Source organism: Microcaecilia unicolor, chromosome 11 (assembly GCF_901765095.1).
Source record: "Microcaecilia unicolor chromosome 11, aMicUni1.1, whole genome shotgun sequence".
In the NCBI taxonomy this organism is placed as follows: Eukaryota; Metazoa; Chordata; class Amphibia; order Gymnophiona; family Siphonopidae; genus Microcaecilia; species Microcaecilia unicolor.
Window position 1 is genome coordinate 206,905,850 of NC_044041.1, and position 19,484 is coordinate 206,925,333.

General features: G+C 47.1%; 2 protein-coding genes across 2 annotated transcripts; one reads left to right on the forward strand and one right to left on the reverse strand.

Annotated features, from left to right (window-relative positions):
• The first annotated feature begins 2,889 nt into the window (after positions 1-2,889).
• HDAC1 (histone deacetylase 1) lies at positions 2,890-13,826 on the forward strand. The gene is made up of 14 exons (XM_030219642.1): positions 2,890-2,979; positions 3,963-4,075; positions 5,242-5,359; positions 6,061-6,135; positions 6,989-7,127; positions 8,508-8,649; positions 8,732-8,824; positions 9,737-9,845; positions 10,559-10,699; positions 11,018-11,126; positions 12,009-12,139; positions 12,287-12,433; positions 12,537-12,585; positions 12,978-13,826. The coding sequence occupies exons 1-14, from the start codon at positions 2,931-2,933 to the stop codon at positions 13,003-13,005; spliced, it is 1,443 nt and encodes a 480-aa protein (XP_030075502.1). The 5' UTR covers positions 2,890-2,930; the 3' UTR covers positions 13,006-13,826.
• A 3,427-nt stretch (positions 13,827-17,253) lies between these two features.
• On the reverse strand, positions 17,254-19,313 carry FAM229A (family with sequence similarity 229 member A). The gene is made up of 3 exons (XM_030219667.1): positions 19,090-19,313; positions 18,582-18,753; positions 17,254-18,489 (listed from the first exon to the last, which is right to left on the reverse strand). Exons 1-3 carry the CDS (start codon positions 19,127-19,129, stop codon positions 18,387-18,389), a joined length of 315 nt encoding a protein of 104 aa, XP_030075527.1. The 5' UTR covers positions 19,130-19,313; the 3' UTR covers positions 17,254-18,386.
• Between the last annotated feature and the right edge of the window lie 171 nt (positions 19,314-19,484).

Sequence of the window (19,484 nt, forward strand, 5' to 3'; positions counted from 1 at the left end):
AAGTACCTGGCTGAAACCTACAGTACATGGTGGCAACATTCCATGCTACCAATCCTGGAGCAAACAGCGACTTCTCCCATGTCCATCTCAATAACCAGACTATGGATTTCGCCTCCAGGAACTTGTCCAACCATTTAAAAAAATCTAGATACACTAACCACTGTTACACATCCTCCGGCAAAGAGTTTCAGAGCGTAACTATTCATTGAGTGAAAAAATATTTCCTACTATTTGTTTTTAAAGTATTTCCATGTAACTTCCTTGAGTATCCCCTGGTCTTTGAACTTTTGGAACAAGTAAAAAATCGATTTGCTTCTGCTTGTTCTGCACCACTCAGGATTTTGTAGACCTCAATTATATTCCCCCTCATCCGTCTCTTTTCCAAGCTGAAGAGCCCTAACATATAAGAGGAGTTTCCAAGCCTTTCCTCATATGAGAGGAGTTCCATCCCCGTTATCATTTTGGTCGCTCTTTGAACCATTTCTAATTCCACTATATCTTTTTGAGATACTGCGACCAAAATTGAACATAATACTCAAGGTAAGGTTGCACCATGGAGTGATACTGAGGCATTTTAATATTCTTGGTCTTATTTGCCATCCTTTTCCTAATAATTCCTAGCATCCTGTTTGCTTTTTTGGCTGCCACAACACACTGAGCAGAAGATTTCAACGTGTTATCTACGACACCTAGATCTTTTTCTTGGTTGCTGACCCCCAAGGTGGACCTTAGCATCAAGTAACTATGATTCGGATTATTCTTTCCAATACGCATCACTTTGCATTTGTCCACATTAAATTTCATCTGCCATTTGGATGCCCAATCTTCCAATTTCCTTAGGTCTTCCTGCAATTTTTCACAGTCCGCATGTATTTTAACAGCCTTGAATAGTTTTGTGTCATCTGCAAATTTGATCACCTCACTCATCATTCCGATTTCCATATCGTTTATAAATATGTGAAATAGCTCCGGTCCCAGTACAGATCCCTGCAGCACTCCACTGTTCACCCTACTCCGTTGAGAAAAATGGCCATTTAACCCTACCCTCTGTTTTCTGTGGAATAACCAATTCCTAATCCCAGTGACGTAGCCACAGGTGGGCCTGGGTGGGCCAGGGCCCACCCATTTAGGGCTCAGGCCCACCCAACAGTAGCACACGTTTAGTGGTAGCTGGTGGGGATCCCAAGCTCGGCCAGCTGAAAACTTCCCTCTGATGGTAACGAAAACGCTACATTCCATGATACTGGCACCTGCGCGTGTTCATTTTTCAGCGCACACCTGCTGCAGACTGCCAAGGTGTAAAGAAGCGTTTTCCCGCCAGCTGAGATATTTTTTTGGTGGTTGGGGGGGAGGGGAAACACTTGGTGCCCACCCACTTCTTGCCTAGACCCAAAATCTGTCTGGCTACGATCCTGCCTAATCCACAGGATATTGCCTCCTATCCCATGATTTTTTTATTTTCTCAGGAGTCTCTCATGGGGAACTTTATCAAAAGCTTTCTGAAAATCTAGATACAGTACATTACCCAGCTCACCATTACCGATGTTTATTCACGCCTTCAAAAAAAATGAAGCAAATTGATGAAGCAAGACTTCCCTCGGTTGAACCCATGCTGACTCTGTCCCATGAAACCATGTTTGTCTATATTTCCCATAACTGTATTCTTTATAATACTTTCCACTATTTTCCACGGCACTGAAGTCAGGCTTACTGGTCTGTAATTGCCTAGATCACCCCGGAACCCTTTTTAAAAATCGGCTGCAAACATTTACACTTCAAATGGTGTAAGCAGCTGCACCTAAATGTTGGCACATAACTGTGGACTCACTAGTGTTACACCCAAAATTGCCACTATAGAATTCATGCTTAGTGCACAGCATCTTTGCCCTTAACTTTTGGCAACCAGTAGTGAATTACCTCCTTCTCTTGTGGGGAAGCTCCTGAAAGTGGATGTAGAAAAGAACATAAGCGTTGCCATACTGGGACAGACCAAAGATCCATCAAGCCCAGTATCCTATTTCCAACAGTGGCCAATCCAGGTCACAAGTACCTGGCAAGATGCCAGAACAGTAAAACAGATTTTATGCTGCTTATCCTAGAATTTTCCCAAGGCCTACAAAGAGAACCCATAGCCTACAAAACTACCCCACCAATCCACCCAGTTATCACAGTCCACCTTCTATCCTGCCTAACACCTTCTTTCTCTCTTCATTGTACATTACTAATTGTATCTGATATCATGGAATGATTATGTCATAACCAAACTCTGTAAGCCACTTTGAGCCTGCAAATAGGTGGGAAAATGTGGGATACAAATGCAATAAATAATAATAATTTTATTACAAGTTCAAATGCATAATAAAAAAAAGTCACTTTTCTAAGGTTGCTGAGCAGGGCTGGGGCTAGATCTGACTTTTTTTTTTTTTTGGGGGGGGGTTGTGCACTGAGACTAGAGAACGCCATTCCAGGCTGTGGCCAACCAGCGTGTCAGCTCCCTGGCGCAGGGACGGGCTCTGTACAGCGCCCTGTACACCTGCTGCGGCGCCGGCCAAAGCAAAGGGAGCAGCAGCACTGGGAAGAATTCAGAGCGCTTCGATGAGCAAATGACAATAACGTCCGAAGGGACTGAGAGAGACAGACCACTGGTCCGGCGAAGAGCCCCCCCACCCTCCCCTCGCCTCCCCTCCCCCACCCGGGCGGGGCCTACAACGGGTTTCAACTCCGCCGCTCGAAAACACTCTAACCTGCTAGTATCTATGGAAGCCTCGCCTTCGCAATTCTGATTGGTTACACGGCTGCCAGTTCGCCCTACGACGCTGTACGCAGCGCCTTCTCACTGGTTGTTGCTGTAGAGCCCCGCCCCTTCCCAGCATGCTCCGGGGAGGATGGGTTGCGTTGAAAGCTGACTGGGGCTGCGGAAGGGAGGGAAAATGGCGCTGACTCAAGGAACAAAGAAGAAAGTCTGTTATTACTACGACGGTGAGTGAGGCCCGGGGCAGCGCCAATAACCAGCACCATTCACTAGAGCCCAATCTGCTCAACAGACTCCCCCCCCCCCCACCCAGGAGTGGATTCCGGGACCCAGTTCCAATAGGCCCCCCCACACCCCCATTCCCAAACAGACTCGGCCCCCCCAAGACTGAATTCTGGGAGCCAGTTCTCACCTCCCCCAATCCCTGGGGCCAGACCCACATAGAATAGACCCCTCCCCCCAGGACTGGATTCCAGAAACCATAACCAACAGGAACCCTCAGGCCTTCAATCACCCCCAACCCACCCAGCATGGACCCCTTCCCAGAAACCCCACCCTCTGCATCAGACCCACACAGAACCAATCCAGGAACCCCTGGGGCCAGACCCCTGACCCATGCAAAACAGACCCTTCCGTCCAGGACTGGATTCTTAAAGCCGGATCCAATAGAATCCCCCCTACCTTCACCATCACCCCCACCAAACCCTACCTCCAGGAGTGGATTCTAAGAGCCAGTTCCAAGAGGCCCCCCCCCGCTCTGCCCCCATTCATTTTCCACCCAGACTCAAACAGACTTGGTCCGGTCCCCTCCCCCAAGACTGGATTCTGGGAGCCAGTTCCAAGAGGACCCTCCCACCCGGGCCAGACCCCTTTCCCAGGACTGGATTCCAGAAACCCCCATCCCATCCCCCACTCACCTAGCATGGACCCCAGTTCCAACGGGAACCCCACCCTCAGCATCAGACCCACATAGAATGGGTCCTTCTCCCCAAGACTGGAATCCAGGAACCTGCTCCAACACAATCCTCGCCCCTGGGGCCAGACACCTGACCTATGCAAAACAGACCCTTCCATCCAGGATTGGATTCTGGGTACCAACAGGATACAACCCCTACCTCCAGGTCCAGAGCCTAGACTCGCCCAAAATGCACCTCTGACTGGCACTGGGGAGCCATCTCTTTCTTTACCTGCAACTGTTATTCTTTTCCAGGGGATGTTGGAAATTACTACTACGGACAGGGGCATCCCATGAAGCCTCATCGCATCCGAATGACTCACAATCTCTTGCTCAACTATGGTCTTTACAGAAAAATGGAGATATACGTAAGGATGGACTGCATACACTCTTAACAGGAAGTAGAAAGTGGCCTGTGTGATGATACACAGAAGAAAGTGTGGGATGCTGTGAAGCTGGTTGGGTGTTGGGCCAGGTGAAGCCCAGAAACAGCCAGTTTAGTGAAAATGAGATACGTAAAATTGCCTTTTGCATTAACTCCCCTGGCTATCAATCAGGGAAAGAATACAGCATAAACTGCATGTCACTTCCTTTAAAATTCTCAATGGAGAAGGTCCTGAGTATATGCTGAATTTTGTAACTTTATTATGAAGTTCCTTTTCTAGATATAATACCTGCAACTTCATCTCAAATTTCCAATGTAAAATCAACCAAACATCTGACTCTACCTATTCCATACCAACTAGATGATTCTCTAAGAGCGTGACAAAAAAATGGGGTGGAGAGGGCCCAATGTCAAGAGATCAGTCACCACAGACTGATGCTCCAGAAAAACCTTTATTTGGACCCAACACGATCCGTGTTTCGGCTATATCAGCCTTCATCAGGGGTCAATGTTTTACAGCAGTGCTGGAGCATTCTAAACACTTTAAATATTTTAACTAAAAGGTGTCAGTGCTGTTGCTGCCCTGAGACCTCTGTACCTCCCTGTCCTCTGCAGGAGGCCCCCCGCAGGAGAAAAAAGGGGGGGGACAAGGTTTTTGTGACTCTTATTAATGATCATTAAATGCTCCATCAATCGATATATCATCGAATATTCATCGATTGACCCCTGAAGAAGGCTGATATAGCCGAAACACGGACCATGTTGGGTCCAAATGAAGGTTTTTTCTGGAGCATCTTACCCTTGTGTGTGGCGACTGATCTCTTGACATTGGGCCCTCTCCACCCCGTTTTTTTGTTGTGTTTGGTTGCTGTGGAGAGTGTGAACCCTGCTCTGTTTTTCTCTATGAGCGTGTACACAATCTGAATTTCAGAAAGCTGCTAAAAACCTTCCTATTCTGTAAGGCAGGCTTAGCCAACACCTAATCATATAACCTTTATGAGGACGCATCCAAAATGAGTCATCCTACTGTAATTCCTGGACTGATTAACTCAGCTCTTTACCAATTGTGATGTGTCCTTCAACTGAGGCAGAATACAAAATCTGTAATAATAATATGATAGCTGTTCATGTGTTGTTCTTCCCTTGTAGCGTCCACACAAGGCAAATGCAGAAGAGATGACCAAGTACCATAGTGATGATTACATCAAGTTTCTGCGATCCATCCGCCCAGATAACATGTCTGAGTACAGCAAACAAATGCAGAGATGTAAGTTGAACGGGTTTCCTCTGCCCTGTGGTCTCCCTTTCTCTCTTCACAGGTTTCCTGGTGCTGCTGCTGCTGCTTTGTATCCCACATTGAACATGTAATGTAAAGTATCTGTGGAAATTGGGGGGGGGGGGGGGAGGTTAGGAATCCAAATCTCACTATCTTCTTTGGTGCTCATCCTTCTTTTACAGGGAAATGGGGGTCAAAAGTGCTTGACTAGTTATAACTGATATTTTTGAGGTGAAAGGACTTTATGTAAATCTTAAAAATGTGTATTCCTATTATCGTGACAGGAAATTCAAGGTACCAGACCATTTTAATCAGTTAGAATGAACTACACGGCTGCTTACAGAACAATTACGAACTTCAGCTGGCGATGTTTGCTCCTGAACTGCTACTGCTTGTAATTTTCAGAAGCTCTCTACTTTCCACATGTCTCTTGCTCACCCATGTTTAGACTTAAACGTTAATGAAGCCGGGAGTGCTGGCTGATAGTGGAAGGAGTCATGAAAGATTTTGGCTTTGGCTGAGAAGCCTCCCACCCCTTGCCTGACAGTCAAAAGTTGAGAAGCTGTAATTGCTTTGTTCCCTCGCCCTGCCTTCGTGTGGCTGTACAGCTCAGAGCTCTGCTTTCAGTCTTGCTTCTGGTCTGAGTGCTGTGCTGTTTGGCTTTAGTAAAAGCTGTGACCTTTTATTTTCAGTTAACGTCGGAGAAGATTGTCCTGTGTTTGATGGTCTATTTGAATTTTGTCAGCTTTCCACCGGTGGCTCAGTGGGTAAGACAGTTGCATATTTGTTTTCATTTGTTAAAACATAGCTTCTCAGTGGATTACAGCATATGACAGACAGTTAGAAGGATGTTTGCTAACTGCTTGAGGACAGTGGGTTATTTTTCCGCTTCTGGGACTACACAGGAAATACATAATGCAGTCACATTTTGTAAATGGACAGGTGAAAGACACATAGGTGCTTATGGGTCTTCATAATATACAGCAGAAATCATGCCTGTAGTATTCACATACATGTGTGGTTAGCGTGTTTTATAATCTACATGTATACTTTAAACCCCAACTAGGCTCTGCTCCGGTAGATGCCTACTGGTAAAATACACACCATCACATTATGGCATATGGTTTTACACTGGTTGGTATTCAATAAGAGGCCATTTCCAGGCATATGTGGCCCCATCTGAAAAAGATTTATAAAATTACTCCAAAGCACTGACTGACAGTGCAGGGACTGTTGAGTGGAGGATTCTCTGTAGCACAGTGAGTGTGGGCTAGAACTGGGGGCTGCAAGAAACACAAAAATATTGTGTGTTGCGGGTACAGGAGGGTCAAGGTACAGCTAAAGAGGAGCGAGTCACTTTACACTTCATTCTCTTAGGTAGAGGTTTGATTGTGGCAGGCACCTACCAGCTGTACCTGAATATGAAACTCGCCTTGAGCTCAGAGTTTGAAAAGACTAGAAATTAAAATCCGAACAATGCTCAGAGACAGGAGGGATACTGTTATTGTGGAAGCTACTTTTGAGTGGCAGTGTTTGAACCGAGGCATCACGTTTATGTAGTTCTGTCAATTGCACTTGGCTTTACTGGGATTTCACTCTCTGATTCCTTTCCCTTTCCAGCCAGTGCTGTTAAACTAAACAAGCAGCAGACGGACATAGCTGTGAACTGGGCTGGAGGCCTTCATCATGCCAAGAAGTCCGAAGCTTCTGGCTTCTGCTATGTGAATGATATAGTCTTGGCTATTCTGGAATTGTTAAAGTATGTATCCCTATGTTTCCTTTCATTTATTACGATGCTAAGTCATAAAATCGAAGTAACTTTAATAGAGGCAGAGCACAGTAAAACAAAACACTCACAGATATACATAAACTTACAGTACATAATTCACGTCCCTTATTATATAAAGGTAGAGCACCCCAAGAAATTCACACTTCTCACCCATAGTTAAAATATGTTTGCAAAAGGTTCAAATCCAAGTCCTCCTGTGGGAGTGAGTTCCATATCTGTGTGTCAGCTGCAGACTCGCTTCTTTCACACCTGAGTTTCCCAGCCTAGAGCCTGCAAATGTACATGTAACTAACAGTTCTGGCAAATACAGTGGAGCCTTCCTGACAACACCTGAGAAGCACAAAGTAGCACTTTAAACTGACATCCTACATCAATCGGTAACCGATAGAGGGTGAACTGCATGGGGTGACATTAACCCCTAACCTGTAATTCACTCATATTCACAGTTCCTGTTCAGTTAACCCCAAATACACAATGGCATAATAAACCAATGTGACACCTGAGGAAAGAAGTGCCCCTAACTGATAAGTACCCTATAGGACTAAATGCTCATTGTATCACCGCAAACACACGTCTCAAAGGTTAAATCAGTATCTATAAGACCCATCAGACTTAAAGGTGTAATAAGTTCTGATGAATGTAACTTTAATTTTTCTAAATACAGTGTCTCTGATTTTCTGCAATTTATGTTGTCTCTTCCTTTTTAACCAGCTTTCAATCTCTTCATTGCCAACTATGGTAACTCCTTCCTGCCTAGATCCTCCTCTCTTGGTGATAATTTCTGGAAATAATCGACAGGGCTTCTAGGAGAAACCCAATTCATGAACTTCTTACATAAAGGAGCTGCATAGATGTTAAATACATACAGGGTTATACCGATCTATGCTGTACTACGTATTCCTCTGTGTCTCGTCCCTCCCCAACACACATACAAAAAAGGAAAACAAACTCCAAACAACCCTCCCCTACCGCAAAATCCCCCGATTGCCTCACTAGGGTCTGAAGATGAACTCTGTCAGAAGTTGATGTGAGGAGAATAACCCATTGCCCTTCTTCCCAACAAAGACCCCATTTATTAAGTAATGATTGTATTACTGTCTCGATACCATAAGTGTCAGGCCACTGCTTTCTCCAGTAGTTTACTCAAAAAAGAGGCAGATTTGACACTGGCTTGTAATTAGCTGTTTGCTGGGCATCCAGGTTATCCATCTTCAGCTCTGATGGCCTCACACCCTGAACAAGGAAGACCGTCACTAATGTAGTCAGTTTGAGAATTGCGGGTTTGTGTTCTTGTTTTTCTGCTGAGTGATGCGCGGATGCTTGGCTGATCTGCTGTTCTCTGTGTCTCAGGTACCACCAGAGAGTGCTGTATATAGACATTGATATTCATCATGGGGATGGTGTGGAGGAAGCTTTTTACACCACAGATCGTGTCATGACGGTGTCCTTCCACAAGTATGGAGAGTACTTCCCTGGCACTGGAGACCTGCGGGTGAGAAGCAGCTTTTCTACACTGTGCTGTGCTAACTGATCTGAGAGTCCCGGCCACTCATCTGACTTGTCTGTCTCCGTAGGATATTGGTGCTGGAAAGGGAAAATACTACGCTGTAAACTACCCTCTCAGGGATGGAATTGATGATGAATCCTATGAGGCCATTTTTAAGCCGGTAAGTGGGTGGTTGTTTTTTTTTCTGGAATTGTTTCTGGATAGTGGCGCTGCATTTCTGGTCTCACTAGTAAAAAAAGGCCCGTTTCTGGGAGAGATGAAACGGGCGCTAGCAAGGTTGTGGTGTGCAGCGACGCTCGTGTCTCCCGGCGTGTGCAGCCTCCCCAGCCATCGCCAGGGACCCAGCTGTCCGCCAACCCCCGGTTTGTGTGTGCAGCAATCCTCGTGGGGGCCGGTGCATGCAGCCTCCCCACCCATCCGCATGCATTGTCAGCGACCCAGCTGGCCCCGAAGCCCCCTCCAGGCACCTGCGTGCTGTGTGATGCGGGTCCCGTCTGAACCATGGCCGCCGAGGGGCAGGGGGAGATCGCGTGTGCTTGTGGACTGTGCTCCGCCCTCGTCGTCATCCCATTCTGACGCGTGGGCGCGGCAGAGGACGCCTCACAGTTCCAGTTTTGAGCCATGGGCAAAAAGGATATCTCTGGTGCCTCACACTTCCGGTTTGTAGGCTTCATTTAGAACGTTGGGGTTGCGAATTATGTCCGGAAGGGGCGTGGCTGAGGGCGGGTCTATGAGTGACAGTGAGTGGTGCATGAGTGAGAGTGAGTGAGCTGACAGCCTAGCCTTCACTGTTTCCCTCCCACAGAGTGAGCTTCAGAATGTTTTCCAGGTGAGAATTATTAATATAGATTATTCATCATGACACAGATGTACAGTGACTCTGCTGAAACACCTTTGGTTTTCCCCAGACTTTTGGGAAATTCTAGCAATAGTGCAAAAATTGAGGATGGGCAGGAGTTCTAGGCCCCACGTTTGGATCACTCCTTCTGTTCCCCTGACGGCATTGGCCCCCCCCCCCCCCTTGCCCTCCCCTGTTGTGCCTGAAGTGTATAGCTGTGCTTTTCTTCTGCAGGTGATGACAAAAGTGATGGAGATGTACCAGCCCAGTGCTGTGGTTCTGCAGTGCGGAGCTGATTCTCTTTCCGGGGATAGGCTAGGATGCTTCAATCTAACCATCAAAGGTAGATGAATGACACTGCCAAGACAGAGTGTAGTCAGATCTAAAGTTACCTCCTGCAACTCTACAGCTGCCACCATCACTACCCTGTTCTGCCTTTTCACCAGCTGCTGTTGCCCTCCTGTTCTGCCTTGTCCCCGACCGTCACTGCCACAGGGGTAAATTCGTTGGGGTAGTTTTCAAAGTGGAAGTGGATGAATTACACTTGCTTTGAAAGTTCCAGGAGGCCTACACAGAGTAAAGTATGAAAGTACTTTTAAAACTACTCTCATAGTGATGTAGTTCAGTATAAAACCTGCTAACTCCTTTCTGTCACAAAAGTCAGGTCACTGCCCCAGACTAGGAGAATTGAACAAGGGCGAATTGGAGATCACTTCCCAGGAGCAATTCAAGGGTCCATCTGTGGTTCACCCCGTAGATGAAGAGCCCCTGATGTTTTTAGAGTATGGGTGGGGGGGGGGGGGGGGGGTAGAGCCCCTGAGAGCCCAGCCCCCAGGAAAGTCACTGAGCCAAGCAGGGACCATGAACACAGCTCCCTTGCTGCCTCTTGTGCTTGTCCCGTCTGCTGCTGTTGACGATAGTTCCCTACGCCTCTGCTGCTCCTTTTACAGCTGCTGTGCTCTTTGTCTCCCCTTCCATCACTGCCTCTTTTTCCTCCTTGTGTGAAATAGTTTCTGTCCATCCTATCACAAGTTTTCTGTGTCTCTGTCCACACAGGTCACGCAAAGTGTGTGGAATTCATAAAGACATTTAACTTGCCGTTATTGATGCTTGGGGGGGGCGGCTACACCATTCGCAATGTGGCCCGCTGCTGGACCTTTGAGACTTCGGTGGCATTGGATGCAGAGATTCCAAACGGTGAGCTTAGCAAATGAAACACTTTGCTTAAAATCACAGTGAAAGAAAGGAAGGAGGAATAGGAATGTAAGGGGGAAGGGAGACTGCTGCATTTTCTGTCCAGGGTCTTGGGAACTACAGGGGATGTGCTAGTATGACCAGAGGATCTGGGACTTTTCTCTGCACTGGATCAACAGAAAGTGAGGAAAGGTCTTCCATGCTGGATGTGCAGGGTGAGGTGCAGCAATTGTGTCGCAAAGTAGTCTGTGATGGGGCAGGGGCAGTGCACAGCATCTTGATGTCCAAGCTGTCATCTTTAACTCAATCGTCTCTCCCTAGAGCTGCCATACAATGATTATTTTGAATACTTTGGACCAGATTTTAAGCTTCACATCAGTCCATCAAACATGACCAACCAGAACACCAACGAGTACCTGGAGAAGATCAAGTGAGTGGTGGGATGGCTGAGCTGTCACCAGGAGGGGTGGGGCAGCAGGGAATTGGAGAAGGAACAAGGAGCCTCAGACTTTTGGGGGGATTCAGGGGGTGGGGCCAGGGCTGTCATCGTGAGAAAAACAAGAACTCTCTCAGGATTCAGGGGCGTGGGTTTTTTCATGAAGAAACATAAATCCGAGAGAAGGTGAGCAGCAGAATCCACAGCTTGGTATGAATTTCTGTGACTGCACTAAAGCATCAGCTCATTTTACACAAGTCACCTTTGATATGTGCTGTGCTAACATGAGGGCATCTGTTCTAGTCTGTCCTTTCGTTCCTCTGAATGCATGTTTGCTTGTGTATGTGTGGAAGGACAGAGAGAGAAAGGTACACAGATGGGGCAGGACAAGGCACGGAGGGCTTGAAGTTGGGTCAGGACCTCCCACCCAAAGAAGCAGAAGGGTAGTGAGGAGCCAGGCCATGCCGCCCTAAAGAAATTCCAAAGAGGAGTGTACAGCATGTTGGGGAGGGGAGGAGGTAGGCAGTCGGAGGAGCGGGTGAAATGGTGTGCACTACAGGGGTCTAGCACAGACGTCCCCCACCTTGACACCTTATAATTCTAGACACAGGTACCCCCCTCCCCCCAGCCACTAACACAAATCCACAAGTCTGCATGTGAAGAGAGTGAAACCCACACACTTTCCAGCTTCTTTCAAGTTCTTCAGCTCAATATTATCTAACTAGAGGAAAAAGAGAAATAAATAGGACAAGGCACAGGATACAGCGGGTTATAAACCACAAGATGATGAGTGTGGAGGACGGGGGAGGGGGGCGGCCTGACTTGCATGCTCTGAATAGCACAGTGGCTTCAGGCTTGTGGCTTTTTGGCTTACAGGCAGCGTCTCTTTGAGAACTTGCGAATGCTCCCTCACGCCCCAGGGGTGCAGATGCAGGCCATCCCGGAGGATGCACTTCCAGATGACAGTGGAGATGAAGACGAGGAGGATCCTGACAAACGCATATCAAGTAGGTGTCAGCTTTTCGAACACTGTCCAAGGATCCTGCCCCACTAAAGCACTGTTTTTTTTTTTTTCCCCCCAGCCCACTGCGCTGCTGTAATTGACAAACAGCAATTAACAAAAAAAGATGCTGAGCTGACTTCTTTGTTCACAGTTCGCTCTTCTGATAAGAGAATCGTTTGCGATGAAGAATTCTCCGATTCGGAAGAGGAAGGAGAGGGGGGACGCCGAAATGTTGCCAATTATAAGAAAGCAAAGCGTTGTAAAACTGAGGAAGAGAAGGCTACTGAAGAGAGGAGTGGTGAGAACACATCTGAGGGAGCCACTGGGGTGTGTCTGCGGGGAAACTGAGGGCACTGGTGGGGGATTTTTACCATTTGCATGTATTTGCTCTTCTTTTTCAGATGTGAAAGAGGATGAAAAAGGGAGAGAAGAGAAAATGGAGCCCAAGAGGTGAGGGCAGGATGCAGCACACAGGCTGCTGAATGTGTTTTTTATTTTCCACTAGCAGGAGGTGCAGGTGACACCCTCTGGACCCCTCTGCCTGCATGGGGGGTGTGGACAGTGCCTCCTGTGCCTTGGGGTTTACAAGGGTGTTCTGGAGTCTGAGCTGGGGATGGCCCATTGGATTATTTGACTGAGACATTTAGGGGCTCATTTTCAAAGCACTTAGACTTACAAAGTTCCATAGGTTACTCTGACATTTTGAAAATGCGCCTCTCTGTGTCCTTCCACCTAGCATTCCTGGTTTTGTAAAGGATGAAAGGGAAATGCCAGCTCTGGTTGGAAGATGTTTGGGACTGTCATTCTAGTTATTAACCGTCTCTGTTCTGGTTTCTCTTAAGGTTAAAGGAAGAACCAAAGTTGTCTTAGGAGCGGAGTGAAGCCGGATCCCTCCTTCCCTGCCTGAGACACAGTGGGGGAAGGATTTGGAAGAAGGAGGGGGTTGGAGTCGACATTTCCTACCTTGGACACAAAGGGAGGACTTTTGGAAAGGGGGGGGGGGGGCTCTCTGCCTTGTACCTGGGGGTTGATGGATTCCTTTTTGCTTGCCTGAATCCCCAAGTTGGGGTCCTAATGTGCTTTATACCAGGGGCTGCTGGGACCCCACGAAGGAGAGGTTGAAGGTTTTGGGACTGGGTGGGACAAGGGTCAGATCCCTTCAGCTTCCAATCCTTATTTATGTTTTCTATGTGTACTCATGGAACTCTCTTGTACAGCAAATAGAACGGACCTCAGCCCCTTCTCTGTCTCCCAGCAGTGATAGGCTGGAGCTCGCAGGGGCCATGCACTGCTACCTCCTCTTTCTTTTCTCGTTTGAAGCTGAGGAGGTTTTCTTAAAGAGTTGTCTTCCTCGCTCTGCCTTCTCTCTCGTGGTAGCCCTTGCAGAAAGCTGAGAAGGGATATCCTGTTGCCACTGCCCTTCTTGGGCTTCTGGGCAGTTATGAGCCTAATAAATGCTGCTAATGTCACAGAGGTCTTCTGGGGGCAGGGGCCATTTGTATGTAAATTTTGTACAATCTTGGTGGTGCTGGATTTGATTTGTGCAGTTTGTGGCACGGGGCCTGCCGAGACGTGTCCTGTGAGGAAGCTGTACATTGAGTGGTTGGGAAAGCATTGTATGTTGCTGGTTTTCCCTCAGATAGTTTTATTTTCATTTGGAAAATCTTTGTAATAAAACTTGCTTATTTCTATTTGTTTTCATGTTATGGCTTGGGTTGTTAAGGGTCCTTCCTTTCTGTGGAGGTTACAGAGCTGCTCGTAGCGGTATCTTTCTCTAGGAACATGCATCATAAGACCAACATGGAAATACTTCATTATTAACATTTTGCACAACAGAAGAACCTTTAAGGCGTAAAGAAACAGCCAACAACAACAAGAAAAATCCTCTTGTCCACACGTCCAATAGTCCCTTAGGAAACTAATCAGAACTGCTATAATGAAAAGACCTCCAAAGGGAAAATATACTAATAGGTACAACCTCCCTGGAAAGAGGGGGGAAATAAAATGTAGGGGGGGGGGGGGGTTCTTTAAGAAGCGTATAGGTGGGTAACATAACCAGTAAAATCCAGGGCAAGTCAATGAGAATCCCAGGTAGTAGAATCTGTGGCAAGGAATGTAATTAAAGGTGCTCAACGCCTTTCCCACTGCTTCAGATGACCCTGCAGTATCACGCGAAACCTCTCACCCTCAATAATATAGTGCAGTTTGGTAATCCATTCAAGTACTGGGGGTGGCTGTGATTGCTTTCAACACATTGCTAGGGCCACTCAAGCTTCCAAAAGTAAAGAGAAGATGTGTTCTGTCCAGAATCTGAATTGTGTTGTCAATATGTATATGTAACATGGCCATCTCATAGCTATGGGCATAGGCAGTAGAAGATATACAATTGCTGACCATCCAGACTGTGTCCCATAAGTGTTGAATCTTGATGCAATCCCATCACATATGCTGGAACGTACCCAGCGCTCCACACTGCCTCCAAAACAGAGGAAGCCTCAGAAAACTTTTGCAGTTTGTATGGGGTGATGTACACTCTGCATAACAATTTGTATTGTGAATCTTGGTGTGAGACTGCTGTGGCTACCTTCCTGTTGGCTACTACTACTACTACTTAACATTTCTAGAGCGCTACTAGGGTTACGCAGCGCTGTACAATTTAACAAAGAGAGACAGTCCCTGCTCAAGAGCTTACAATCTAATAGACAAGTGAACGGTCGGTCCGATCGGGGCAGTCAAATTGGGGCAGTCTGGATTCACTGAACGGTAAGGGTTAGGTGCCGAACGCAGCATTGAAGAGGTGGGCTTTAAGCAAAGACTTGAAGATGGGCAGGGAGGGGGCTTGGCGTAAGGGCTCAGGAAGGTCGTTCCAAGCATAGGGTGAGGCGAGGCAGAATGAGCGGAGCCTGGAGTTGGCGGTGGTGGAGAAGGGTACTGAGAGGAGGGATTTATCCTGTGAACGGAGGTTACGGGCGGGAACGTAAGGGGAGATGAGGGTAGAGAGGTAGTGAGGGGCAGCAGACTGAGTGCATTTGTAGGTAAGAAGGAGAAGCTTGAATTGAATGCGGTATCTGATCGGAAGCCAGTGAAGTGACCTGAGGAGAGGGGTGATATGAGTATATCGGTTCTGGCGGAATATGAGACGTGCAGCAGAGTTCTGAACAGACTGAAGGGGGGATAGATGGCTAAGTGGGAGGCCGGTGAGGAGTAAGTTGCAGTAGTCCAGGCGAGAGGTAATGAGAGCGTGGACGAGAGTTCGGGTGGTGTGTTCAGAGAGGAAAGGGCGAATTTTGCTGATGTTAAAGAGGAAGAAGCGACAGGTCTTGGCTATCTGCTGGATTGGTCCTCCAAAAAGGATTGAGCCACCTCGGTTTCCCAGTGTTGGTAGAATGTGTCTTTGTGAGTGACTCGCCCAATTAGTAGCTCTTGATAAAAGCGAGAAATAATGCCCTTCGAACTAAATGATTTCCACACTGAATGCTATAGGATGTTGCGTCTGAGTGAAAGCAATCCGATGTGAGTAGGAAATGTAGAAGCTGGTTGAGGGCGAAAGGGTTCAGGGGCACCAAGCAACAATCCATGATTTGAGGCCTTGTGAGCAGAAACCCATCTTGTAGAAAGTGGACAAGCTTGGTAAGCCCACTGGCCTGTAACCAATCAAACTGGGTACCAAAGTCCTGAGTTGAAGAAAACATGGAAGAAGTTTGAATATCCATCAAGGGAAAGTTCTGGCCGAATCTTGCAATACTTGGTGACCTGGTTCCAAACCTGCATAGTTGATCCATTAATAGGATAGTCTGAGAGAGCAAGTGAAGACATACTTTTAAAACAAGTAGGAGGAAATATTTTTCACTTGTTGCTGGAGGATGTGGTTACGGTAGTTAGCATATTTGTAAAACAGGTTTTGACAAGTTCCTGGAGGAAAAGTCCATAGTCTGCTACTGAGATAGACATGGGGAAGCCACTGCTTATCTCTGGGATCAGTAATATGGAGGGTCCATGTGTCCATTTGGGTTCCAGGGGTTGGGGAAGGGCTGGGGGCCCACTTGGGCTATTCAAGGATCTTGGGTGATCTGAGGTGAAGTGTGACATTTCACCAAAGATCACACTTATACTTGCGAGCTACATCTTTATTCCAGCCTTGAGCTGGCATAAAAATTCAGCAGAATTTGTTTAAAAGAATGCTATTTTTAACATCTGGTAAATTAATTTATTTCAGTAGTGTGGTAATTTCACTGGGGGTGGGGGGGGGGGGATATGTACATTCAATCCTAGGCACCGCAACTAACTCAAAACCACATAGAACCACAGCATGACTTCACACAAGCCTTCCACTTAGGCTCACTTTTGCTCTTCACTGGTTCAAAATATAAAGCGATATGACACTTCTTGGCTTTCTACCTTTGTTTATTAGTGTTAAATAAATGTCCCTTAAAGACTTTTTTTTCTTAAAGCTTTTTGACATTGGTCATATTTGGTAACCTTCCTCGGATTGGTCCTGAAACACAATAATGCATTAACACAATGAAATATTAACCATTCCCAATTTATGAAAAGTTACATTTTCTTTAGACGTCTGCCTCTTATCTGAATATATCTTCATACACAATTGATCTCCTGCTTCTGTTTAAAAAGGCGGCAGCATCTTGCCTAAGGCTTAAAAAGGTCAGGTAATTAACGAGCAAATTATCTTGCAAACTATGTCATACTGTATAGCGCTATTACAACACTCAAATCAATACCTCAAAGCCCAGTCTAATTCTAAATTCAAGATGTTTGGACATACAGTATTTAGAGAAAAAAATCCATATATATAGGAAAGTCAAGAGCCTATACATGTGATTCATCAGATATGTTACAGATTTTGGATGAGGTAGTCTTACCACAGGATAAGGAAATTGTGCTACTGTCTTTGGACGTAACAGCCCTGTACACTAATGTTCCTCAAGATTCAGCTTTCAGGCTGATAGGACCCTTAATTGGATTTGTCAGACACTCACATTAAGCTATTAAATCAGATAGCCCAAAGGTCATTGAGAAAATGTTTCTTTTTGTGAAGAATGTTTTCTTCAGATGGGGGGGGGGGGGGGGGAGTACTCCAGGCTTTAAATCACAGGGAACGGTATTAAACTGGCAGGAATGCTGCTGATCACAGCTGCAACTCACAGGCAGACAGGCATATTATTACTCCCTTCTATATCTCAGGCTCTATTAAGCAGGTCTGCAACATGTCATTTCAGTGGTGACACCTAGGACACCCTGCCTTTAGAGCAGGGGTTCTCAACCCAGTCCTCAGGACACACCTAGCCTGAATATGCAGGAGATTAAATTTGCATATGTTAGAAGTAGTGCATGCACATTCATTTGGATTTCCTGAAACCCTGACTGGCTAGGTGTGTCCTGAGGACAGAGTAGAGATCCCCCGTTTCGGAGCCCTCGAATAAGATGAATTTGTATATGTGGGTCTCCAAGATATACAAATCTACCTCATGCTTATTCATTATGTTCCAGCTCTGAAGGGTGTATTATAGGTCAGTCATTTTGGGATATATCCTAATTCGACAGATTTGCATACACTTCCTTAACATATAGGCCACCCCCTCCACTGGTTCAACTTGAAGTACTATGAAACTAGGTCATTCTCATGTTGACATTTCATAATAATAGCAATTCTCTGAAAATGCATAGCCACCCTAATTCTGGAAGTATTTGGGCTTTTGAACCCTTGAGTCGGAACAGTTTGGAAATGTACAAGGTAAGAAGTGCAGCTCCACCTCCTAAATAAGAAGGGTCGGAAACGGATTGTTCTTTTCTTTAAAACGTGGACACATTGGAGAAATGATGGTTTTCAGAGACTGATTTCGGCTTTCCTGTTGTGCTTGTAGGAAGCCCCGAACTTCACCACTATAAGACCTAATTTTTCCCTGATTTCAGGCGTTTCACCTGCTGTACACACAGCCTCTGGTGAATCTTTTCATAAAGACGGTTAATAAATCCCAATAAATAACCATCAGGATTCAGACTCGCAATCTCTTCTATTTCCCCTTTCTAAATAAAGGTTGCAGATGCCAAGGAAATATACATTAGCACAGCCCGGAATAGAAAACATTGCAACATTTCCTTTTATTAGAATGTACAAGGTCGTCTTGTCTCTTCTGCTGTTTAATGGCTGCTGGTGTGGCCAGCTCCCCGTGGCCCCCTCCTCAGCCCCAGCACTCAGCCCTGCCGCCTCCTCGGGCCACCACTCTCTGTGCTCACGTGGCACGTGCCCTTGGGTTCCCACCCATGGCAAGGTAGACATCGATCGGGGTGTAAAGCAGGGTCAGGCAGTGGCACCCTGGACATCTTCTCAGCTGCCTGCAAAGGGGGAGATGCATCTTCGTTACTTCATTTCAGGGGGGGGGGGGGGACCTGAGGGACCCCTCCCTCCCTCCTCCCCCTAGTCTTACCTGACTGGGGTGTACCCAGAGGTTGCTGGCTCCTGGTTCTCCTGTGGAGTTGACAGGCTCCTGGAGTCTCCAGCCTCAATGGGGAACCTGCGAGCTGGAGGATTCTCCTGGGAGCTCATGTCCGATTCCCAGCCCCACCTAGGGAGAGAAAAGAGAGGAGCAAAGGAGTTCCCTGATCTGGCCGCTAGAGGGCGTCTCCCAGAGAACACGTGCATCTGGGGTTCCGGCGATCCAGCCCCCCCTCCCCCTTTTCTCTGTTTCCTAATGGACCCCAGGGGTCTTCAAAACAGGACACAGTGATGGACCCGCTGAATACAGGGGGAGCTCAGGACCCACACCACAGTGCTGGCCCCTAGGTCACCAATTCTCTGCTTCCCTTGCCTTAAACTTACCTGAGTCCTGCCTGGGAGGGTCCCAGGGATGAAGCCCTTACTGCAGATTTAGCTCAGCCCTATCGGACAGTGTCAGAGGGACCCAATGTAAAGGGAAAAGGAAGAGGCTGCCTGACGGGCACTGAGAGCTGACTCCACTGTAATAGTCCCTGACATCACAATAAGCTGCAGCACTTCAGGGCCAGCTCAGCTTTGTGTCCCCCCGGGCACTGGGCAGAGCAAGAGGGACCCTAGGAACAGGCTGGCCCGGTCCTGCTCCAGCCCATGAAAAAGCTGCACAGTCGCCTTCTTTCTGCCAAAGGTGCATCTCTGGGCTAGCGCCCCCCACTATGCCCATCATCAGAGGCGGCTGGGAGGGAGGCATGATGCACGGGAGCAGGTCTGCGGGGCATTTGGGGAGGGGGCAGCTGCCGCGGGTTTTGTGCACCTGCAGTTTACATCACAAAGGTGGAGGGAGGCTGCTGCATGTTGAAAGTGGCCCCGCCGCCTCCTGCAGGGACACCCCGTGTGC